Source organism: Protobothrops mucrosquamatus, unplaced genomic scaffold, assembly GCF_001527695.2.
Source record: "Protobothrops mucrosquamatus isolate PMUCROS unplaced genomic scaffold, P.Mucros_1.0 scaffold2771, whole genome shotgun sequence".
Taxonomy (NCBI): Eukaryota; Metazoa; Chordata; class Lepidosauria; order Squamata; family Viperidae; genus Protobothrops; species Protobothrops mucrosquamatus.
In genome coordinates this window covers 96,266-121,590 of record NW_015388809.1, presented here as the reverse complement: position 1 = coordinate 121,590, position 25,325 = coordinate 96,266, and the positions used below count along the sequence as shown (strand labels likewise).

The 25,325-nt window shown below is 40.1% G+C and overlaps 1 protein-coding gene across 1 annotated transcript in view; it reads right to left on the bottom strand.

Moving 5' to 3' along the window:
• The window catches only part of COL22A1 (collagen type XXII alpha 1 chain), a gene marked incomplete at its 5' end in the record, with an annotated part of 125,127 nt that overhangs the window by 5,270 nt on the left and 94,532 nt on the right, over window positions 1-25,325 (bottom strand). The window contains 14 exons of the mRNA XM_015825724.1: window positions 2,142-2,324; window positions 6,651-6,717; window positions 8,329-8,508; window positions 9,364-9,408; window positions 11,047-11,118; window positions 12,853-12,906; window positions 13,317-13,370; window positions 14,312-14,365; window positions 15,108-15,278; window positions 17,510-17,563; window positions 18,310-18,363; window positions 21,461-21,514; window positions 22,710-22,763; window positions 23,900-23,953. Coding sequence (XP_015681210.1) covers window positions 2,142-2,324; window positions 6,651-6,717; window positions 8,329-8,508; window positions 9,364-9,408; window positions 11,047-11,118; window positions 12,853-12,906; window positions 13,317-13,370; window positions 14,312-14,365; window positions 15,108-15,278; window positions 17,510-17,563; window positions 18,310-18,363; window positions 21,461-21,514; window positions 22,710-22,763; window positions 23,900-23,953 — 1,150 coding nt within the window. The remainder of the gene's footprint in view (window positions 1-2,141; window positions 2,325-6,650; window positions 6,718-8,328; window positions 8,509-9,363; window positions 9,409-11,046; window positions 11,119-12,852; window positions 12,907-13,316; window positions 13,371-14,311; window positions 14,366-15,107; window positions 15,279-17,509; window positions 17,564-18,309; window positions 18,364-21,460; window positions 21,515-22,709; window positions 22,764-23,899; window positions 23,954-25,325) is intronic.

Sequence of the window (25,325 nt, the reverse complement as noted above, 5' to 3'; positions counted from 1 at the left end):
AAATAATAGAGCACGTTTCACTCATAAATGTGAAATCTTGGTTATTGTTCAGAATGTTTGAAAAATTAGCATGTAGAATATTTGAAAATTTCAGAATGTTTGAAAGATTAGGGGACTGGAGGCTAAACCACGTGAAGAATAATTGCCAGAACTGTCTAGTTTAATGAAGAGAAGGATGAGGGGGGACATGATAGCAGTGTTCCAATATCTCAGGGGCTGCCCCAAAGAAGAGGGAGTCAAGCTATTCTCCAAGAGCACCTGAAGAAGGCAGGACAAGAAGCAACGGATGGAAACTGACCAAGGAGAGAAGCAACCTAGAACTAAGGAAAATCTCCTGACAGTTAGAACAATTAACCAGTGGAACAATTAACCAGTTGCTCCAACACTAGAGGCTTTTTAAGAACACATTGGACAACCATTTATCTGAAATGGTGTAGGGTCTCCTGCTTGAGCAGGGGGTTAGACTAGAAGACTACCAGGTCCCTTCCAACTTTGTTATTCTGCTAAATGTAGTCTCATTCTATATCAATGATGGCGAACCTTTTAGAGACCGAGTGCCCAAACTGCAACCCAAAACCCACTTATGCATCGTTGGGTGCCGGGTGGGTGTGGCCCATTGGGTGGGCATGGCTGCGGTGGTAACGGCAGACTGGGTGGGACTAAAAAGTTCAATCAATCAATTCCAACTTTGCAAGATCTTTTTTTCCCCACGAGAAGTTGAAATTGACTGATTGATTGGACCTTTTTTTTTTTTTTTTTTGCACATGGCGGCGGCCTAAAGCGAAAAGGTTTTATAAAACCCAGCTAAAGGCCTAGGACTGGGGCGACGGCGCACGTGCCCACAGAGAGGGCTCTGAGTGCCGCCTCTGGCACCCGTGCCATAGGTTCGCCACCACTGTTCTATATGTTTAAGGTATTTCAAGTCCCATTTGGGTGACATTGAACAGTAAAACTATCTGGAAGCTGTACACTCCCTGAGGGAAGGTAGCATTTTGCTGCTATTCATAAAAACGGCCTACATTTTTTCAAGATCATGCAGATTTGTGAGGATGGAGGGGAAGGCAGTTGCTTTAAGAACCAAAATAACTTGAATGGGTGAATTCTTTAAAGCAGTATTTTTTTAAGTCATTGCAGAAACAAAGCTGGGCTATCAATATTAGGGAGGTGTTATTCACTTGTTACACTTGTGGGAAGTCCAAAACAGTATGAATAGACTGAATGAGCACTTTCAAAAAATACTTCTGAATTTGTCTGAGATTTTTCGTTAAATGTGAAAATTGATTATAATAGATGGATGGACATATAGACTGGTGTTTCTGTATTTAAAAGTAGAAATTTAAACACATTTGGCTCCGTCTTCTGCTATTCTACATTCTTTATCCACCCAGGGTGTTTGGGGAAAGAAAAATCTGACTTTGGTTTCAGCTGTACTATAAAAACCACATGGAGAACGGGGTGGAAATAAGTCAATAAATTAAAAGCTATCAAGCTGATATTTCCTTCTACCTCCTACGATAATAATAATAATAATAATAATAATAATAATAATAATAATAATAATAATAATAATAATAATAATAATAATAATAATAATAATAAAGTTGGAAGGGATCTTGGAGGTCATCTAGTCCAACCCCCTACTCGAGCAGGAAACCCTACACCATTTCAGACAGATGGCTGTCCAGTCTCTTCTTAAAGACTTCCAGTGTTGGAGCATTCACCGCTTCTGGAGGCAGGTTGTTCCATTGGTTAATTGTTCTAACTGTCAGGAAGTTTCTCCTTAGTTCTAGGTTGCTTCTCTCCTTGATTAGTTTCCACCCGTTGCTTTTTGTCCTGCCTTCAGGCACCTTGGAGAATAGCTTGACTCCCTCTTCTTTGGGACAGCCCCTGAGATACTGGAACACTGCTATCATGTCATCCCTCGTCCTTCTCTTCATTAAACTAGACATACCCAATTCCAGCAACCGTTCCTTATATGTTTTAGCCTCCAGTCCACATTCAGAAAAGTTTCGCCATAATCATTTCCATTTATTTGAGAACACCACATTTCACATTGCAGAAACTGTCCATGGTCCTTAAAAGATCTAAATCAGAAGGAAAATTTGGACCTAAAGCTGCTTTCCAGCTATGGAGCTACTCACCTTTTGGTCCCATAGGTCCCGACGGACCTTCTGAACCTGGTTGTCCAGGTCTGCCAGGTTGTCCTGGAGGGCCGACTCTACCAGGAGGACCTTCTGTTCCAGGTGATCCAGGAGGTCCTGGTCTACCTTGAGGTGCTTTGATCTGGGAAGGCTGCAACTGACTTATGAGGTAGGGCAGTCTGGCTACAGGGAAAAAGAAAAACATAGACACACAGAGAAGAGTGAGAGAAAATATTCTTAATGAAGAGATATCTGATGCAGAAAAAAAGGCATGCTACAGCAGGTCACTGGCCAAATATCTTTCTGCTACAAATCATAAAATTGTAGTGTGGGAAGTCAGCCCCCCCAGAGAAGGAAATATTAAAAGGGCAGAATATATTTCCCAAAAGGATTTTAAAAGCAGAAAAAAACCCTGCCCCCAAGTCTCTCTGTCCCAAGCAAAAACCAGTTCTATACAAATGCAGATGTAAAGGTTGCAACTGGAACATTAAGAATACAAAGACCCAAAATCTGCATACCTCACCCAAACTCTAAGAGTCATTAGCTCCAGCCCCAGAGAAGCAGGACATGACCTTTGGGACATAATAGGATTATCCCACAGATGCCAAAGGGCAAAGCCAGACTCAGCTCAGAATACATGACACAGGAAATAGCCTCAGACAGGAACAGGAAGCAGCTCCAAACAAAAGGCTCCAGAGGGTATAAAAACCCACTCCCTACATGTGTTCACTCTCTTTTCTGCCAGCCATCTTCCTGTCTGGTTCTCCTTTTCAATAAACTACAACCTTCTTTCTAAAGAAGTCACCATGTTGTTTATCCCCGGCTTGGACAGAACCACGATGTAGACTTTTCCTTCAAAAGTAGGTTTGGTCTTTGGGAGAAAGGGGCAGTTTTTATTCCCCATTTTTTTTAAACAACACAAGTTGCAAAGTTGTGTGCAGAAGGAGCAGATGTGAAAAAGTTTTGCTTACAAGCTCACAGGGATATTCTTAGGGGTAGTTGTGACACCCTCAGGAGCAGCCGTCAGAGCAAGTAACAGCTGGGCTCAAAGCACACAGCCTGCCTTTTTAAATGTTCAAAAGAGAACAACAAACAAGAAGAAAAAAGCCCTCGCAACTATAAAGTAATAAATAACAATGCACCTTTATATTATGTGCCTCTTCTACCAAGCGAAGACATTTTTTATTTTCCCTGGGAAATTATTTTGAAAAATGCTTTAGTTTGCAGAATATTTTTAGCTGCTGCCACATAGTGTTGTTATTTTTTTCCCTTTCTTTCATGCATATTTTACTATTTTATGATATTTATTATTTACCACTCTATAATCTAGTGAAGAAAGGGCAGCATGCAAAGCTTCTCCTTAACACTGAATTCGGAAACTATAAGAAAAGCAATGGTTGTATGCACGTTGGAAACAGCCACCCCCCAGAAACCCAACTGAATGAAAATGTTGTAGAGAACAATTAGATTTTTTTTAAAAAATGATGAGAACAAAATTAAAAGATAGTGATAGTGTCTACTATCACAGATCCACCGGAGAAGAATTTGCTTTTCAAAAGCAAAGTAACCACTTTATCAATCAGAATAGAGCTGGAAGGGACCTTGGAGGTCTTCTAGTCTAACCCCCTGCTGAGGCAGGAGACCCAATACCATTTCAGACAAGTGGATGTCTAGTCTGTTCTTCAAAGCGTCCGATGGTGAAGAACCCACAACCTCTGAGGGCAAGCAGTTCCACTGATCAATTGCTCTAAATTTCTGCTTAATTTCCAGGTTGCTTCTCTCCTTGATTAGTTTCCATCCATTGTTTCTTGTCCTGCTTTCATGTGCTTTGGAGAATATTTTGACCACTCCCTTCTTTGTGGCAGACCCTCAAATACTGGAATACTGCTATCATGTCACTCCTAGTCAGTGTTGTGAGTCCGTGCCAGCGAGTGGACCCGGCAGCTAAGTCCGGGGAATCAGAGGAGGAGGAGGGGCCTGGAGAGCCATCAGAGGAGGAGGAAGGCTCTGATGAACTCTAGGATTTATAATCTGATGAAGAGCCTGGTCCTTCCAATCGTGCTCAGGCTGAGACTCAGTTGTGCGGGGAAGCTGAGTCAAACTCTGAGGACTCACAGCTGGAAGACATTATAGACGCTCGCAAATGCAGACAGGCAACAAGAGCAGGACAGAAGGAGGCAATGGGGTGACTCCAAGGGAGGAGGAGAAGGCATTGAGAAGACATGCCTTGGGGCTGCATAATAAAAAGGGAAGGTGTGGGCGGTGCTGGTTGCTAAAGGCAACCACTTGCAAAGGACTCAAGTTTCATGGAATCAGATTCTGTTTGCCTTGCCTGTGAACAATTCTCCATTTGAATTGTGTTCTGTTTGCCTGGGGACAATTCTTCATTTGAATCGTGTTCTGTTTGCCTTTGAATAATTCTCCGTTTGCATCGTGTTTTGTTTGCCTTTGCTTTTGGGACATTTTGCAGGTCTGTGCCTAATTAATAAAATAGGTTTGTTTTTCCTGCATTTCAAGCCTACTTGTTAAAAGAGGGGTTTGTCCTTGTGAATTAACAAGGACTCATGTAGGCTGGGACAGAACAGTCCTTTTCTCTAGACTAGCCAAACCCAATTCCTGCAACCAAATCAAAGAGGCATGAAAGAATAGTAATGAGAAATCTTAATTACATTGATATTTGTTTGGAAACTGCTAGACAAAGTCCTTCCAGCTATTCTTGCCTTACCCTATCTTGATTACAACTTTTCCTTTCAGAGGAAGGGGAGAAGCTAAGTGTCCAATGCCTTTGACTTCATTGGGAAGAAAATGAAAACCGAAGAAACACTGGGAGAGAATGACTAAGCAATTCAACATTTTGAGCTAAAACACTTACATAAAACATATGAAGAATGAATGCAGGAATTTTCCATGTCTAGTCTAAGAAAAGAAGAATGAAGGGTGATAGGATAGTAGTGTTTCAATATTTGCAGGACTGCCACAAAGAAGAGGGGGTCAACGTATTTTCCAAAGCACCAGAAAACAAGACAAGAAGCAATGGATGGAAACTAATAGAGAGAAGCAACATAAAACTAAGAAGATATTTCCTAACAGTGAGAACAGCTTGCATTCAGAAGTTGTGGATGTTCCATCACTGGAGACTTGTAAGAAGAGACTGGACAGATATAGGGTCTCCTGCTTGAGCAGGGGGTTGGACTAAGAAACCTCCAATGTCCCTTCCAACTCTTGTTATTCATAGCTTGGACTTCAGAAAGGGAGATTTTAATTAACCCAGAACAATAATCTATAGAATATGGGGGGGGGGGGGAAGGGGTTGGTTTGCATTATAGATTTATATGTAAGATTTTTTTTTTTCTTTATAAGGAGGTGCCCGGTGAAACCCCAAATGCACAGGACGGGATGGTTGATTGTGGAAGGGAAGTAGGAAAGAGGGAGGAAGGAGGAGTGCTGGTAGGTTGGGAGGAGGAAGGTGTGGTAAGTGGAAGATGGTGGTGCAGGAGGGGGACACCGGACACGTCCGTGAATGTACTGTTTAGCTTTATTTGTATGTTCTGTTTTATACGTACTGTTTAGCTTTATTTTCTTTGTTTGGTTGTTTGTTTCTTTGTTTTTCATTGAAAAATTAATAAAAAATTATTAATAATAATAATAATAATAATAATAATAATAATAATAATAATAATAATAATAATAATAATAATAATAATAATAATATATAGAATCCATGGCAGGTGAAGCTAGTGGAAAAAGGAGAAAAAGATAGATGGGTGTGTGTGTTTAAAAATAGAATTAGAAAGTTCCCCCAAAATTAAAAACAATGTAGCTGCAAAAAAAAAAAAGCTTAAGAAATTTCAAGGACAAATATAGGAGGTGAAATGTCAAAAAGAAAAGGTATTGACAGGCAAGAATTTTAACATTCCAGAGAAGCTCAAATGCTAAAGGGGCTTATTATCTTATCTATTATCTACATATTTGCTAGAAGTTGAAAGCAACATGATGACACACATCAAAAGGATTTTGTTTATTTATTTATCAAATGTATGTACTACTTATCTCACTATTGCAGTGACATTAGGTGCTTTACAAATAAAAAAATATATAAAATCCATATAAAAAGAGAGAAAGTTAGAGACAAAATTAAAAAGCATAGCACTGTTTAGTTTTGTACAGTATAAAAGAAAAGCAGAAAACTCCTTCCTTCCTTCCTTCCTTCCTTCCTTCCTTCCTTCCTTCCTTCCTTCCTTCNGTTGTTCTTTTGTGATTACTACATAAATTTCAACCATATTTACTATTACTTTCAGCTGCCACCTCCTTCTCCTGTCAAGTTTATGTATGCAACAACAATCTGTCTATTTATTTATCTGACTTCTGTTACCTACCATCTATTTTTCCTTCCTTCCTTCCTTCCTTCCTTCCTTCCTTCCTTCCTTCCTTCCTTCCTTCCTCTTCTGATCCTCTTTAACATGTTGGAATCACTCACCCACTTTCGGACTTCATAATTCGAGTCCTTACCATCAAGTTGTTTTCCTAACTCTTCTTGGATAAGTCTTCGCAATGTTTCTGTTGATGGAGGATCTCCCTAGAAGACAAAAAAGATGCCTTAAGATACCAGAGCTTAAAATACTGATGCTTATGAATGAGTTTAATTGCTTTTTTTAAGCAGCTAAAAAAGTTTAAAATGTGTAATACAGTAGCATTTTAAAAAAAAAAGACTTTAGGAGGCACATTCTAGCACAGGGGTGTCAAACTCAATTTCATTGAGGGCCGCATCAGCATTGCGGTTGCCCTCAGGGGGCCGGGTGTGTGTGACCAGGGTGGGTGCGGCCTACTGGGTGGGCGTGGATGGAGTGGGTGTGGCCTACTGGGTGGGCATGGCCAGCTCTACATCATTCGCGTCAAGGGTGCCTGTGGGGGCCTGGGCAGGAGTGGGACAGATCTGAGGGTCTCTGGCAGAAGGGGGTAGGACCGGGGCAAGTGCCAAGGCATGGTCCACTGGAGGAGCCTCACTGTTCCTCTCAGGCCATGCGGGGGGGGGGCTTATGGAGCTAAGACTGAATGCATTTCAGCATAGATGGCCACCACAAAATTGTACATTGGCTCCCAGGTGGCCTGGGCCAGGGCCAAGGCAGAGGGGGCTGTTCCCTCACTGTTTCCAGGATGGCTTCGCGGGCTACATGAAACCACTTCGCGGGCCGCATCCGGCCCCCGGGCCTTGTGTTTGACATGTCTGTTCTAGCATTTCAAAGACCTCATAGGATCTTTGGTAACAAACCTGTGAAAGAATAGGAATAACTACTGTGTAATAATTCTAAATGGTTCCAACTTTAATACAGGGAAGGGTTAGGCATGCTGTGTTTACAAGAAGAAGATGGAACCGTTCATGAAGGAAGCATGAGCTTATTCCTCAATATCCCTCTATCTTAATAGCATGTAAATGCTATAATATATCCATCTGGTGATGCCAAGAGTGGTTTTGAAGGCATTTTATGGTTCCGAAGAAAACCTAAAACCCCAAACTCATTTCTTCCAGAAGCTATTCTTCAAATTGGTCCTTTGCAGGAATTCCAAATACTCCAGTCTTAGCAAATTCTCCCTGGGGCCCTCAGCAATATGTGAAAATAACTAGGCTGCCAATCTATATATAAATAAAAATGTAAATGTTCATTTGTTCAAAATCTTAAATATCCGAAAGTTCTTCACTGATTGCTTTGAAATTTTGACACAACGTTGCATTCGAATACGCATTTGTTTTTATATACCTATATTATATAGACGTCACACCTGTGACAGGTAAAAACATGTTTTTTTAAAAAAACAGCGCCATCTGTTGGACATAAAAGCAACACACGCTTTCACCAGACTGAGCCACAGCAACGCGTGGCCAGGGACAGCTAGTAAGTGATAACAGTGAATAGTTCACATTGAAATGGACATGAACTATTGGGTAATGATCCAACAATATTTTTTTTTAAATATTCTGCTGCATTTCATAGTGGATGAGTTAAAAATAATAAAACACAGCAGGTAAGACGCATACAGAGGCCTCTGCAGCAAGACATGATTTCGACGAAGATAAAATCAGGCCAGCGTTTACATCATAACCTCACCACATGCTCTGTCATTTGGTTGCCTGCTCAGTGGCAGACATTTTGGGGTAGCCAACCCAAAGTACGTTTCCCCCTAAACTCACTCTCGGCCCAGGAAAACCAGGTTGTCCTGGAGAGCCAGGAGGACCAACTTGTCCTGACTCTCCTGATGGTCCCGGGGGACCCATTAATCCTGTGTGTCCTTTGCGGCCAGGAACTCCTGGATCACCTGGTGGTCCCTTTATTCCTGCAGGGCCTTTTTCACCTTTGCCTCCAGGATCTCCCTGATGGAGAGAAAAAAGAGATAGATTGGATTGAAATAAACAAAAAAAAATATTTATTTGATTGATTGATTGATTGAGACCCATTTCACTTCAAGTCGCTCTTCCTCCTCCTCCTCCTCCTCCTCTTCCTCTTCCTCCTCCCTCCTAGCATTTTCCTGCAAGTGCAGGGTCCAATTGGGTAGGTGTGGCCCATTGGGTGGGCGTGGCTGTGGTGGTAACAGCAGACTGGGTGGGACTAAAAAGTTCAATCAATCAATTCCAACTTTGCGAGATCTTTTTTTTTTCCCGCGAGAAGTTGAAATTGATTGATTGATTGAACCTTTTTTTTTTTTTGCACACGGTGGCAGAGGCCTAAAATGAAAAGGTATTATAAAACCCAGCTGAAGGCTTAGGACTGGGGCGACGGAAAGCTGCCCACAGAGAAGGCTCTGCATGCCATCTGTGGCACCCGTGCCATAGGTTCGCCACCACGGCCTTATACCATTGTAGAAAAGTGGTTGTCCCATCTTTTCTTCAAAACCTCCAGTGACAGTCAGGGGCCTGAGAATCCTTCAAATTATGAAATTATAGAACAGAATAGAGCTGGAAGGGACCTTGGAGGTCTTCTAGTCCAGCCCCCTGCTCAAGCAGGAGGACCTATACCATTTCAGACAAGTGACTGCCTAGTCTCTTCTTATAGCTGGGGTGATGAACAATCTGAATGACGTTGGTTCAGAAAAAGCAAGAATTTGTTTACCTATGAACAAATACAATATGATTGCATGCCATCTGCTATTGAAGTGTCACAGAGAGCTGACTCTGACGTTTGAGTTTGGGTTTAAAATGTTGGGATATGAATAAAGCTCTCATACTTACCCTATCCCCTTTTTGTCCATGTTCTCCTGGATTCCCTGGGGTGCCCTGAAAAGACAGGAGGGTTCTAAAGACCAGCGATAAAGCTAACATTTTGTCTGTATGTGTGTCATCTCTCTTTCACCGATACATACTAATGTGAAAGGGAACATGAATTATATTGCATGAATTATAAAAGTGTTTATAGTAGCAAGCAGAAAACTAAAAAAAACACAACCAAACAGCTTCAGAGGTGTTTGCAGTTTGCAATCACTCTCAGTAGCACTAATAAATCAACTTTTTTTGTGTGTGAGGAAGGTAACAAAATACACACCTCTTTCCCTGGGACCCCCTTTTCACCTGCTTCTCCCTATGGAAAAGAAAGATAAAGCAGATTATGCAGCATGGCAAATAATCTACAACAGTGTTTCTCAGACTTTGTAGCTTTAATGTATCGGCTTCAACTCCCAGAATACAAACATTTTATAGCTGCCAAGTTTGAGAAAAAAAACTGATCTTCAGTTTGGTTTATAAGGGGGTCAGTTTTTCTCTTTTTTAATTTTTTTGGAATTTTATTTTCTTTATTTGCTTTGTTCATCTATTTTTTTTCTTTATTGACATGTAGGTGTATACATACACACACACATAGGCATACACAAAAGATGTACACACACACACACACACACGTGTGTGTGTGTGTGTCTGTGTCTGTGTGTGTCTGTGTGTGTATACAGCTGACAAAGTGAGAAAGAGCCTGTGGCGTAGGGGTCAACACAGCTGCCTAATGTGCAAGCAGCCCAGGTTCGAATCTCAGAAGGGTATGGCTGGCTGATGAGAGCTAATCAGCTCGAAATAGCTATCCCAGTCCCCCTTTAACTCTTTGTTAGCAATCCAAAAATTTAGGAAACACAAATGATGTCACAGTAGCGATTGCTGCCTGTGGATGTCTCTAGATTGAGCCGATAAAAGGCAAAAGATTTCTTCCTCCCATATTTGGGCCTACAGGGTGTATCAAAAAAACAACAACACTCAAGTTTGTGTGTGTGTGTGTGCTAAAAAATTTTTGATTGCTAACAAAGAGTTAAAGGGGGACTGGGATAAGATTTCTTCCTCCCATATTTGAGCCAACAGGGTACATCAAAAAACACTCAAGACATATGTATGTATGTATGTATGTATGTATGTATGTATGTATGTATGTATGTTATGTATGTATACTAAGAAATAATACTGTACAATGGAGATGTTAACTTTAAGCCATTCATTCATTCATTCATTCATTCATTTATTCATTCATTCATTTATATTTCACATTTCTTAACCACCCATTTCTCTTGGAGATTGAGTTTCCTTTATTACATAGCAAGTAAATTGCAAGTCACAAATGCATTCTTTTTTTTAAAAAACCCTTTCCAACAGAAAGGGAAAGCCAACCTTATCTTGGGTTGGAAGTTGAGTAGGGCTAGAACTGTTTAGGAGACCATCAAGGTATCCCAAGGTAGATGAGAAGTCAAAGGAATATCCTGAAAGATGGCAATGGTTAACCCCTTCATCGCTATTGCAAAGGAAGCTACAAAAAATATTCTTGCAGTCATCTGGAGTTAAAACTAACTCGTATTCATCTTTACCTTACCTTAATGAGCACTTCCTAATTACTCTACATTCTCATTTTAACACCAGCATGGCCATCATCAATTTGCTACTTACAGGAAGTCCTCGTGGCCCAATGAAACCAGGAACGCCTGGGCTACCGGTTTCACCTTTGCTTCCCTTGGAGCCCTTGGGGTGAAAAAGAGAACACACAAAGGCTAAAGAATACTCTGATCACTATCATTCTGAAAGAATAGGATGGTTAAACTCAAGAAGCACTTTCTGCCCTAATTCCACAAATCATAATAAACAAAATGACTTGCCAGAAGCAATCCAAGTGGTAATATTTGCACATTATCCTAATGACCATACAACACCCTTATTATTTATTTATTAAACTTGTATGCCTTATTACTTGAATAAGAGATGCTGATAACGTCTCCCAAGCAAAACTTTGGAAAAGAATATTAATTTTAGATACTTCTTTAAGACACCCGTGCAAAAATGTGGCGTCTCTTGGATCTGGTGACCACTTGATGTGGACAAATCAATACATCAGACACTCTTTTCCTTTAGGGAGAACTTTAATTTAGGGGAAGGATGGATATTCTGCAAGCTTCAGACTTCCTGTGGTTTCCTTATCCACAAACTGCTCTCAAAAGTAGTGATCAAAAGTAATGGTTTTATTTTGAGATTATATTACAAATGCATATGTCAGCTACTCCCAAATAACTCTGCCAGGCGTGCTATGATTTTGATATTAAAACCATCTAGACCACAGTATTTTTTTAAAAAATCTCAAATTGACTTTAAAAAATACATTTTGAGCCCTGTCCTGGGCTGAAAGGGGCAGGGGAGCAGGTCAGACTGAGCTCCAATAGCAGTTCCTTCATAGCATATGAAAAATCCACCAATTTTGCAACAATAATTGAGTGTCTATATGAGGACAGATAATTCTTGCAAATAGTTTGGGTCAAATGTATGTTAGCCTTAGCATATCAAAATGAGCACTCTGATTTGGCCTTGAAAAGCAACCAGCAACTGCTATACTTATTTTCACACATCAGTAAGATTAGAGACATCTTAAGAATGCTCTTTCTTGGAGTTTTGACAAGGGCAATTTGATTCCAATAAAAATCTGTACAATTTTATCACAGTGTCATGACCTATAACTTCTCATCAATCCCCAAAGCATTCTTTCTCATTTCCTGCCATGGATAAATTATTCTGGTCTATTTCCTATCTACTTAATACTTTATTCCAGTCCTCTACTCATATCACATGAACGCTAGGATGGCTGTCAAGCTTCTGTTTGAACTGCTCTTATTTTTAAATCCATTATTATATATATATTGCTTTCCAAAATAAGAGAATAGAAGAGGGCTATCTTCTGTGTCATCTAAACAACACTAACTTCAAGAGGCTTTCTCAATGCACAGCTAAAATCAAGGCCTGTCAATCTTAATAGCTATTCCTACAATCTTGTTGTATACAAGCATCTGCCAGGATGGGACAACCGATGTCATGTATTTTATCTTGCACATGACACAAATAATGCATGGTTAACTATGCAGGTTACAAAATGACATCATGATGCATATGGCCTCACTGTAACTGCTCTGCCAAAGGTACTTTTTCAAAAGACAACTGGGTTTTCTTGTTTTTTGTTTGAAGACTTTTTGCTTCTCATCCAAGAAGCTTCTTTAGTTCAGACTGTTTAGTTCTGACAGTTCTGACTGAAGCTTCTTGGATGAGAAGCAAAATATCTTCAAGGAAAAAAAAGAAAGAAAATCCAATTGCCTTTTGAAAAAGCATCTTTGGAACAACCATGACCTGGATGACTGAGAATCTCCATAGCTGCTGTGGTTGCCTATGCTGTTGTGAGTTTATACTTGTGATGGAGATGGTAAATACAGTACTTACTGGGTTACCTGCAGGACCAGATTCCCCAGTAGCACCTGGAGGTCCAGTTTTGCCCTAAATAAATGAAGACAACAATCAATCTCAAAGTATATGAAGAACCTCAGTGAATGACACCAAAGTGCTATGACCATTCAAATTCATCATATTTTTGATAATTTTCAATATCTACAAAAGGAAAGGAAAGGAGAGGAGAGGAGAGGAGAGGAGAGGAAGGGGGGAAGAGGAAGAGGAAGAGGAAGAGGAAGAGGAAGAGGAAGAGGAAGGAAAGGATGGCTCTGCCCCATGTAATCATCATTAATTAACCCCAACCAAAGCAAGTTTTTCACTTCACATCTTCACCATGATACAGCATAGGATCTCTATACATAAATTATCCTGAAGACTTGGAGACTGTAAGGTGTCTCCTAGAATCAGAAGGAGATGTTCATCTCAGAACAACTCGTTCACTAGGCAAATTAACTCACTGCTATTCCTCGAAGTCCTCGGGGTCCTTCTGGTCCCACAGGCCCTGGATCTCCCTGGCAAAAAAATCATACATTATAGCCTCATTGAAGGTTGAAGAAGTGAGAATCCAAAGATATCGCAGAACTCAAAAAAACTCAAAAACGATTCCTGATTATCAGACAACCAGTGCTTATGATGACCACAGATCCAACCTGTTATGGAGGCAGACATTTTTAGAACATAGAATCATAGGGTTAGAAAGGACCACAGAGGTCTTCTAAGACTAGGTCAGGGATAGGCAACCTTGGCTCTTTCATGACTCGTGGACATCAACTCCCAGAATTTCTGAGCCAGCCATGCTGAGGGGAAAGGGAGAGGTTTCCAAGCTGAGTCATGCTGGCTCAGGAATTCTGGGAGTTGAAGTCCACGAGTCATAAAAGAGCCAAGGTTGCCTACCCCTGGACATAAGTCAACCAATCCCCTGCTATTTTTGAAAACCTCCAGCAGTGGTGCTCCCACAGCTCTGGGAGGCAAAGTATTCCATTGTTCAATTGTTCTCACTGTCAGAAAATTTCTCCTTACTTCTAGGTTGGATGTCTCTTTAACAAGTTTCCAGCCATTACCTCTTCTCCTGCCTCTGGTGCTTTGAAGAATAAGTCAAACCCCTCTTCTCTATGACAGCCCAAGTACTGGAAGGCAGTTATCATGTCCTCCCACATTCTTGTCTTTGATATTGCTTTACTTCTTTAGTCTTTACCTTTGGAGGCTATTTCAGAAACAACTCACATCTTAGCATTGCTTGTGATTATACTGTAATGTTAAAACAGGAGGATGAGCTATGGAGTTCATGAGAGTCAGGGTACAAATTTAATAAAATAAATCAGGCTTAGAGTACAGAATGACTGTCAGATGGTGGGCATTTCGAGGAGAATTTTAGAAATATTGTTATTATTACTACAGTAGTTTTAATCACTTTTGACGTTGACACAGAGCTTTCATTGTACTTAACACTTACATCTTTTCCTGATTGCCCCTCCCGGCCCGGAGTTCCAGGTTGACCCTGTTCTCCCTGTAATAAAGAAAAAGGATGAAGGAAAGAAAAAAATAAAATTTAGAATTATCCCCTTTAAAAAGTCTTATATGCCTTGTATGGTATGGAATCCTAAGGCATCTTATCCAGGTGAACAGACCACTTTATTTGCTGAATATAGCTTAAGATTGCTTCTATGCCATTTTTTTTTCTTTTATGATCTCATTTCTGATTTTATCTCTTCTGGTCACTCCAGCATCTTTCCTCAAACATTTCATTTCTGTGGTGATTAACTTTTTTAATGTTTTATTGTTAGGGTCCATATTTGGCACTGGTAACATAGGGTGGGGATGGATATGCTTTGTATGAGGTGCTTCTTGATTGATAGATAGATAGATAGATAGATAGATAGATAGGTAGGTAGGTAGGTAGGTAGATAGATAGATAGATAGATAGATAGATAGATAGATGATAGATAGATAGATAGATAGATGATAGATAGATAGATAGATAGATAGATAGATAGATAGATAGATAGATAGATAGATAGATAGATAGATAGATGATAGACAGACAGACAGACAGACAGACAGACAGACAGACAGACAGACAGACAGACAGATAGATAGATAGATAGATAACCTTTATTGTCATTTTTACTGTGAGCACAATGGCACACATTAAAAATGAAATTTGCACCCTTTGTGCCAGCAACATTGCAGATCAACTTTCAACAAGGAACAATTAACCCCATGGTTATTTACATGGTTTCAAACTCTACATTTTCTTCTTCAGAAATCCAGTGGATTCCATTTTCTCCATCCCCAAAGATATAAGGGGCAACAGTGACCTCCCCCAAAAAACATTCTTGCACCCAATTATACTCATGCATATCTATATTACTTACTCTCATGCCAGGACTTCCTGCATCTCCTCTTGGACCCTTAAAACCCTGAAACAAAGAAATGGAATGGAAATCTGTAAATGTTCTCCCTCCAAAACTGAGCCCCTGAAAATGGTTCCTTAACCTCCTCCCAGCCTTTGACTCAATCTCCATTCTCATACTCCTTTTCTCTTTATACCTCTCTATCTCATTTCCTTGAGATGGTGTCTAGTTTGCTTCTAAGTTTAAAGAGAGAGCCTGACACACGTGGAATACAACAGACACACACAGAGAGACAGCAGTGAGTTCCGTGGTTAGACAATATTTGGGAAGTATTATTGGGCAATAATGGGTCCAATTCAAGGTGTTTCTGGTTCTCACCTTCAAAGCTCTACATGGCTTGGGGACAGGTTAGTTGAAGGACTGTCTTTTTCCAGTCACCTCTACCTAACCCAACCCAAGAGAGGAAGTAGGGAATGTTACGGGTCTCCTCTCTTAAAGAGGCCCTTCTAGTGCGGGGGTAGGCAACCTTGGATCTTTTATGACTCGTGGACTTCAACTCCCAGAATTCCTGAGCCAGCCATGCTGAGGGAAAAGGGAGAGGTTTCCAAGCTGAGTCATGCTGGCTCAGGAATTCTGGGAGTTGAAGTCCACGAGTCATAAAAGAGCCAAGGTTGCCTACCCCTGTTCTAGTGGGACCAAGAAGAAGGACCTTCTCTGTGGTGACTTCCTCCCTGTAGAACATCATGCCCACAGAGATAAGATTGCCCCGTACTTTAACATGCTTTCTCAAGGCCCTAAAGATGTGGTTTTGCCAATGGACCTGGGGACCTCTGAATGGGATGGAGCCCATCAAGTGCCTCATTTGATTGTTGTTGCCAGGCGGCGGGGGGCGGGAGGTTAGTGCTTTTCTATTCTTTTTTGTATTGGGCTTTTATCTTTGTAACCTGCCCAGAGTCACTGAGAGTGAACCTACATGTCAGGCACTCCACTGAGAGTGATCTCCCTGAAAAAAAAGTCAACACTTTTCCCTCGATGCTTCTTCCTCCCCCAAGGGCTGGAAAACTTTGAATAGCATTCACACATTACATGGCATTTGTTCAAAATGCCCTGTTTAAATGGGGCAGAGTATCTTCCCCTGAATGTGGTTCCTCACCAGACACTGGATCATAGAGTGACCAGCTTCCATTTGAGAGCTTATACAGGAGGAAAAGCAGATTTTGTCCCACTAACAAATGGGACTTAATTAGACAAATGGCTTAATTAGACAAATGGCCTAGATCAGTGATGGCAAACATTTTAGACACCGAGTGCTCAAAAACCGCCCTGCCCCCGCTTGCCCTTCCCAAACCTTGCCCACCCGCAGGGCCACCTACCGCCTCCACAGCCTGCCGCAGATCGCTCAGGTGGCCCTGCAGCACCATGGCGGCCAAGCCCTCTGCCCGTGCCCCGCAGCATCATCTGCGCACAATGGCACACGAGGGCGGAGTCGTGTCCCTGCTGCCTGTCTGCCATGTCCTGGGCTGTGCTGCTCCACGCGAGCCATGCCCAGGGGCTACTCTCCTCCGGGGGGGCTACTGATGAGGAGGGGGCCATGGGGGAAGGTGGGGCTGGGGTGACAGCATACGTGCCCACAGAGAGGGCTCTGAGTGCTGCCTCTGGCACGCATGCCATAGGTTCGGCACCACTGGCCTAGATATTCGTATATAAAACTTATTTTATTTTATGAACGAATGTATTTTGAAATGTAACATAACTTAATAGACAGCTCCTTGAATTTTTTTTTACATCTTACAAAACTCACCACACATCTTTATCTTGGAATAATAATAATAATAATAATAATAATAATAATAATAATAATAATAATAATAATAATAATAATAATAATAATAATAATAATAATAATAATAATAATAATAATAATAATAATAATAATAATAATAATAATAATAATAATAATAATAATAATAAAGTTGGAAGGGACCTTGGAGGTCATCTAGTTCAACCTCCTGCTCAGGCAGGAAACCCTATACCATTTCCGACAAATGGCTGTCCAGTCTCTTCTTAAAAACTTCCAGGGTTGGAGCATTCACCACTTCCGGAGGCAGGTTGTTCCACTGGTTAATTGTTCTAATGGTCAGGAAGTTTCTCCTTAGTTCTAGGTTGCTTTTATCATTATATCACTATGTGTTCTTTTCATAATCTTTACTGCTGCTATCCATGTATTTCATGTTAAATATGTTAAATAAAAAAAAGTTTATTTATTCTGTCCCTGAACAGCCTGCAATGGGACTTACTGGTGGTCCTCTGGCACCTTCTTGGCCTGGTAGCCCCGGTTCTCCAGGTTTACCCTGAAAGAATCAAAACACATTTAGAATAGATTCTTGCACTGCTAAGCCATAAATCAGATTCCCATACTGCTTTGGCATAGTTTACACAATGCACAATGCCACACAAAAACAAATGCATTCTGATGGAGCTCTGGAACCTTTTGACCAATAATAATGTGGCACAGTTCTTATTTACTTATTTGTATCCTATCTTTATTGTTTTTACAAATAACTAAAGGCAGAAAACATATCCCACATACCTCCCTCCTCCAATTTTCTCCACAATAATAACTTTGTGAGGTGGGTTGGGCTGAGGGAAAGTGACTAGCCCAAGGTCACCCAACTGAAAACAAATTAAGTCCAATCCACCCTAATTTTTCAGGATATATTAAATAGAAACTGATTCTAAAGTGCTGAACGTAAATCCTATGATTGTGATCAAATAAACTTGTCAAGCCAAACTGAAAGAAAAAACAGGAATATTTTCCACCTTCCTATACAGCAGACTTTAACGTAGCAAGTTAGCTTTGTTTAGTCTACATTCTCAACCATCATGGGTCTCACTTACTCAGAGTTTTTCTCAGACTAAATGCCGTTTTAGTTCCCTCACTGAGTGACATACAAATGTAGGAAAGCATAGCATGAAAAGTGTCTTTCCTCACCCAAATTTACGAATATAAGGAGAGACTGTGACATCGTAGCCAGAGAACAAAGAACAGTGACAAAAAACAATAGGCAATTATTTTAATAACAAACTATCTTCTTACTGGTTCCCCCGGTGATCCTGGCTTGCCATCTTTGCCATCATTTCCAGCTACACCCTAAAACAGAACCCAAATAGATAAACAAAATTAAAGATGCAAAGATTCTGCAATATTTTTTGGGGGTGAGGTGATTCTGAGAATAAAATAAAAAACTGACCAAAGATGACTATTTTAGGAAAATTAGACAAAATTAGACTATATACTCAGTAGCAAACCTGCCAACTCCATGCTGTGGAAAATCCATAAAAAAACCTAGGATGTATGAAAAGAAGCAAGTCAAACCAACTAACTAGGGTTTGTTGCTTCAGTGGCCCAGCCAATGAAATGCATAATGTATATGCACACCAAATAATACTTCATTTATTTAAAATGATATATCCCTTTTCATAGATAAACACTTCAAATGCATCAGGCCATGCTTCTAACAGTGGAGCAAAAAGTGGTTAATGTTCATTAATGGTGTTTACTGCAGTTTAGTTCCATGCTAATATGATGATGGTGTTATACTTTCAGTCAGAATAACAGAACAACAGAATTGGAAGGGACCTTGGAGGTCTTCTAGTCCAACCCCCTACTCAGGCAGGAAACCCTATACCATTTCAGACAAATGGCTGTCCAGTCTCTTCTTAAAAGCTTCTAGCATTGGAGCATCCACAACTTCTGGAGGCAAGTCCTTCCACTGATTAATTGTTCTAATTGTCAGGAAATTTCTCTGCCAAATTTCTCCTCTAAGTGTCCCACACTTAGTGATTCTATGGACCAGGAGTCTCCACATCTTCTGATCTTGCACTACACTTCTTTGAGTTGTTCTATGCTCTGGCTGGTGTAAGCTTTGAACCACCGGTTTTTTTAGTGGCCTTTCACTGCTAACTCTTCCAAACACAATTGCTTTCTCCAGTGAATTCCCCTGCATGAAGTGGCCAAAGTAAGTGAGATGCAGTTTTGTGATGTTGCCCCGTGCTAACATAGCTTCACACATTTATACACCTGTCAAAAATTGATATTCTGTTTGACAGGAAGCTTTTTAGAGTATATACTTTTCCAGTTATGATTCTACACTGGAATCTTTTTGCTAACTCAACTTCTGAGGTTTTGCTTGCAGTCATATCCCTGTACTAACATTCAAACCATCCCCATGCCTCATAGTTCTATTATCTTTTACCGCAAGGTGCATAATTAGACAATCCATCATTATTAGTCAAGATCCAGAGCCACAGCTAGGTTCACAAGTGCAGAAGGGATTCATTTAGAGGGGGTGGAGATTGAGGTTGACCTGAGTCATCACACATACTGCACTCACTTTTTTTGTTTAAAAAAAAAAGATAATTCCACGTCTTTTTCCATTAGATGTCTAAGAATGATAATATAGTTGAGGTACTGAGTCCATGGTGAATATAATCTGGAGCCATTTCACACATGAGAGGGCACCACTAATCTTAAATCAGTGTGTCCCCTATATCTCCTTGACTTTAGGAAGCTCTAAAAACTAAGTTAATTAACTCTTGGTTCATTTCCTGACCATAAACACTGTAAGGCAGTTTTGTAGGGTTCCTCCAGAGTTGTTTAGCAAGGCCATTTCTCAGTGGTGGAAATGCTTGTTCCAGCTCACCTCCTGACTCCTGGAATCCCTCCTCTTTTCTGCAACCTTGACATCATGCTCCCAATCTTCCTACCCGTTCTGATGGATGGCTTTGACCCTTGAACAGCTTTGTCCCACTTTGTTGTAAAACGCAAACTCAGAAAAGAAGATTGAGTGTGGGAGAGGATTGCCAGAGGATTGTACATAGCAATAAAGATATCCATGCACAACCGTAAAACTATTTTGAGTCAAAATATGGATTCATCTTGGCCAATAATCTTGATTCTAGGTAGAACAGATCTTCAAGATGATGCGAAGCAGGGCTGTAAAAGGATCTCCTAAGATCCTTTGACAGTGGAGATTTTGAACTTGTTTGTAAACAAAGCCTTCTTTCTATCACCATGGTCTTGGACTACCTTGATACCTTGATAGATTTCTCTCTCCTTACCAGGAGACACTTTTATCTTTACCTTCTCTTAATTTTTTTTCCTTCCATGAATTATCTTTCTTTTCATAGATTGTCTCACCAAGTTTGAAATAATTAAAATTAATTGAAATCTGATTGCATGCCTGCCAATTCAAATTAAGAGGTTTTTTTTTTAAATGTCAAGCAATATGTGCACAGCCTACTATCTTAACATGCTATATAGCTACATGGGGGTGGGGATGGGAAGATATTGGGCACAAAACCTATAGACAACCATACATGCTTCTCTTTAGCTCTGATATACACGTGGCACCTCCATTCCAGCTGAATTATTTCAGGATCCAGTAGAAATACTTCTATGTTGTTGTTAGTTGTGAAGTCGTGTCCAACTTCACAACTTAACAAATAAACTAACACCCTTGAAAGTTAATTCTTGGCAAAAGAAAAAAAGAAAAGAAAAAAGAAAGAAAAAAGAAAAATGCTTAGGAGTGGAAGGCTCTAAGGGTCATCTCTAAATGTGGATCAACTTGTTGTTGTTGTTAGTTGCAAAGTTGTGTCTGACCCATCACAGCCCCATGGACAACATTCCTCCAGGCCTTCCTGTCCTCTACCATCTTCTGGAGTCCATTTAAGCTCACTCCTACTGCTTCAGTGACTCCATCCAGCCACCTCATTCTCTGTCGTCCCCTTCTTCTCTTGCCTTCAATCTTTCCCAGCATCAGGCTCTTCTCCAGTGAGTCCTTCCTTCTCATTAGGTGGCCAAAGTACTTGAGTTTCAACTTCAGGATCTGGCCTTCTAAAGAGTGGTCAGGGTTGATCTCCTCTAGGACTGACCGGTTGGATCACCTTGCAGTCTAGGGGACTCGCAGGAGTCTTCTCCAGCACCATAGTTCAAAGGCCTCAATTCTTTGGCACTCAGCCTTTCTTATGGTCCAACTTTCACAGCCATACATTGCAACTGGGAAAACCATGGCCTTGACTATACGTTCTATTGTTGGCAGGGTGATGTCTCTGCTTTTTAGTATGCTGTCTAAATTTGCCATAGCTTTTCTCCCCAGGAGCATACTTCTATAGGGGCCTGAAATTCAGAGTAAACCCTATTTTGTAAATTTTATCTTCCATCAATAGTTACAAATATTCATACTCACCATGAGTCCAGGCAATCCTGGGGGTCCCTGAGGTCCTGGGGGACCTTCTTTCCCCTGTCAAAGAGGATACTACATTAGAATCATTAAGGTGTTTGGATGAAGAAGACCTGAAATCAAGTCCTTACTTTGTACAGTCATTATACCAGATCCTGTCTCTCTCCCAGATCTGAAGAACTGTAATAGCTTTCTGGAAAGAAATATCCCACTCCATTTATCTCCGCCCCCCATTTATTCCCCCAAATTTACCACCATGATCAATTCAGAGAGAAAAAAAGCAAAACTCCAGAAGTCTTAAGAAATCTCTCAGAGCCTTAGTGAAATAAGCTTGAAGATATCCTTGGAGCTTTTAGATTTTCCCCTTCATGGAACCCATCACTCATAGACACCCCAAAGGTGTTTTTCTCCCCAAAAGACAACTAGACTTTCTTGATTTTTGATCTGAAAATGTTCTGCTTCTCGTCTGCTTCTCTGAAGAAGAACTGAAGAAGATTCCTGGATGAGATGTAAAACATTTTCCAAGGGAAAAAAACCCAAGAAACTCCAGCTGACTTTTGGAAAAAGAAGCTTTGGGATAATTTTGACCTCGATGATTGATAATTTCAGTCATTCATAGACTCAACTCTCTCAGATCTTTTCCAATGTTCTAAAAGTACTGAGGCCCCTTTTGTGAGGATTCTGTAATATTCAGAATGAATATTAGAATATGAAGAATATCAATTTCTTCCCTCAAGATGACACTACAGGGCATTGCACACCGGAACAACTAGACGTAAGGATAGATTTTTCCCCATGCTGTCACTCTGCTTAACAACTAATTCCTACAACACTGTCAAAATACTAGTAAAGCTGTATTACTATGATGCTCCTCATCTTTCCTATTACTTATCCTTATCTTCTTATGACTATAACTTGCTGTTTGTATCTTACAATTTATATCTTTTTGTATCCTAGTATGATTTATGTTGTTTGCTTAGCTAGTACTCTAAGACTATCACTAAGTGTTGCATCTTGTGATTTATGAAGTGTTATATTTCACAATTTATGATGAATGTATTTTCATGTTGTATATGATCATGATTACCACTATTACTTGTATGTACACTGAGACTTTACACACTGGAAACAAAATCCTTGTGTGTCCAACCACACTTGGTCAATAAAGTATTCTATTCTATTCTATTCTATTCTGTTCTGTTCTGTTCTGTTCTGTTCTGTTCTGTTCTGTTCTATTCTATGAACAGCAACTTACCATTTCTCCTGGAGGTCCTGGAGAGCCTACAGGTCCCGGAGAGCCCTCTGCTCCCTAAACAACAATGAAAAAATGTATTTAATGTAGCAATTCTTTATCCTAGATATGATGGCCTTGAAGTTTTCATTTACCATCATGCCCCACCCTGCAAAAAACATACATGATAAATTGATAGTTGATGCAGAATTTGTATCTCTGGAGAAACATCTTTCTTATATGGCTTGGAGATAATTTTTGCACATTAGTGCTGAAAGTCTCTGTATTGGCTGTAGCAAATATTGTACCATGATAGTGTGGAAGGAAAAGTCTTCATCAGGGTCCAGTCCAAGCCAGGAATAAACAACATGGCGACTGCTTTAGAAAGAAGGTTGTAGTTTATTGAAGGGGAGAGCCAGACAGAAAGATGGCTCTGGAAGAAAAGAGAGAGAGCACATGTAGGGAGTGGGCTTTTATACCCTCTGGGGCTCTTGAGATTGTTTCCTGTTCCTGTTTGAGGCTTTGTATTTCTTGTGTCATGTACTTTGACCGGAGTCTGAGTTTGCCCCATTTGGCATCTGTGGGTTAATCCTATTATGTCCTGTCTTAGAGTTTGGGTGGGGCATGTAGATTTTAGGTGTCTTTGTCTTCCTAAGCTTCTAGCTGGAGGGCTCCAACCTTCCTGAATGGGTTATCACATCTGCATTTCTACAGAATTTGTTTCTGCTTTGGGGAGGGAGACTTACGGCTATTAAGAAAAACTGGACATGCTTTTCTGGGCATGCTTTTTCTTTAAGATCCTTTGAGGAAATATAATATTCTGCCCTTTTAATATTTCCTTCTCTGGGGGGGGGGGGGCTGACTTCCCACAATAGATGGACAGACTTTAATAAGATGAGCACCTATAAAGGAAAGTCCATCTATCCTGGTACAATATTTGCTACAGCTCTGAGATCTAGACTCTAGGAGTCTATATAATGCTCCAAGGTACAAATTATTGAATTATCATCAATGACAACCTCATAAAATTATTATTGAAATCATCATCAATAACTGATTCATCATCAATAACATCAACATTATTGAATTATCATCAACAATAATCAAAATTATTGAATCATCATCACCATAATCTCAAATAGATTTATAACAACAATTTGCCTTATATTCTAGTAGATGAAGGTTAAAAATTAACATGCAAATGAAAATCTTACAGCTGGGCCTGGATTCCCAGGGGGACCCATGAAGCCAGGCATCCCAGGATGACCCTACAGACAAGAACAATATTTATTACACATGTTATTATTTGTACAGTATAGTTCATGTTCTTCTTAAGTGTTACAAGCAAACAACTTACCACCCTAAGTGTGTATCAAGCACTTCATATACCACCTAATTCTTGAAGAACAGCTACAGTAACATGCATTAATTTCAAGGTGGAAGCATGGTGGCTCATGTGGTTAGAATACTGGGTTGACAATTTGCAAGCCCACGTTTGAGGCTCGAATGCTGCTGTATAATGGGGCGAGTTCCTGGCATTCGCTCCAGCTCAGGGATCTTCAAACTTGGCCCTTTTATGACTTGTGGACTTCAACTCCCAGAATTCCTCAGCCAGGCACGGTGATGTTTTGATACTGTGCAACTAGTAAATTAACGAGGTATGTGATGTCCTCTTGGTTTTTTGGTGTATTGATGGACAAATATATAAGAAATACATATGTGAAGACTCAAAAGGTATATTGGTGAATCCATAAATGCATGCATATGCAGAGAAGTCTGTGTTTAACACTCTGACTAATTTGTAGTGAATGTTAGATAGATGGCTGTTTTGTCATGCAGAGGTTATGGATGAGAATTAAATTACAAAATAAATATATAAAGGCAAAGTGAACTGGACAAAAATAAGGAGACGACTCAGAAAGATATAACTGAAGGGAGTGCATAACATCTTCATAATATGAAATGAGTTGTGCCATTTTTTTAAAAAAAAGCAATGTAGGAAGCAGTCTCTGGGCGTGGTGTAAGCAAGGATGGTTTATTAGAAGAGAAAGATAAGAAAAAGTCTTGGTGTAAATTGGTTTGGGTATATTTTCTTTTCTTATTAAAATCGAATGTCTTTAATTGCTTTGGCCATTTTGTTATGCTTTCTGCACTCTGCATTATTCTACTTATGCCAAAAGGGAATAGAATAAAGGCCTTGTGTATATTTCTGTATGCACACAATCTACCAGCCAAAATGTTTGGGTTCCAGACTATAAACCACTTTCTTGGCCCTATCACTATTTTAAGAAAAGTATGAATGACAAAGTATCTCATCTACATTCAACCTTAGTTGTGTTTATGATTTTCCCCAGGAATATGGTTTCAACATAATACGGCATGCTATTTGTCCCTTGAGAACATAGCAAGCACAGTTTCTGAATAAATAAATACTCTTCTCTCTGTGTATCTGTATCAGAAATGCACATAAATAAAAATAAGCATCTGCAATACATCTGAATTATATTGGGTTTTTTTCCCCTTATTTTTGTTGTGTGTGAAGAACAAAAGTTTGAGGAATGACAAAGTGTTACTGAGACCTCCATGGGGATTTAACATAGCTGGTTCAACTTAAGCAGTAATTTCAACCTCGCAGGACCA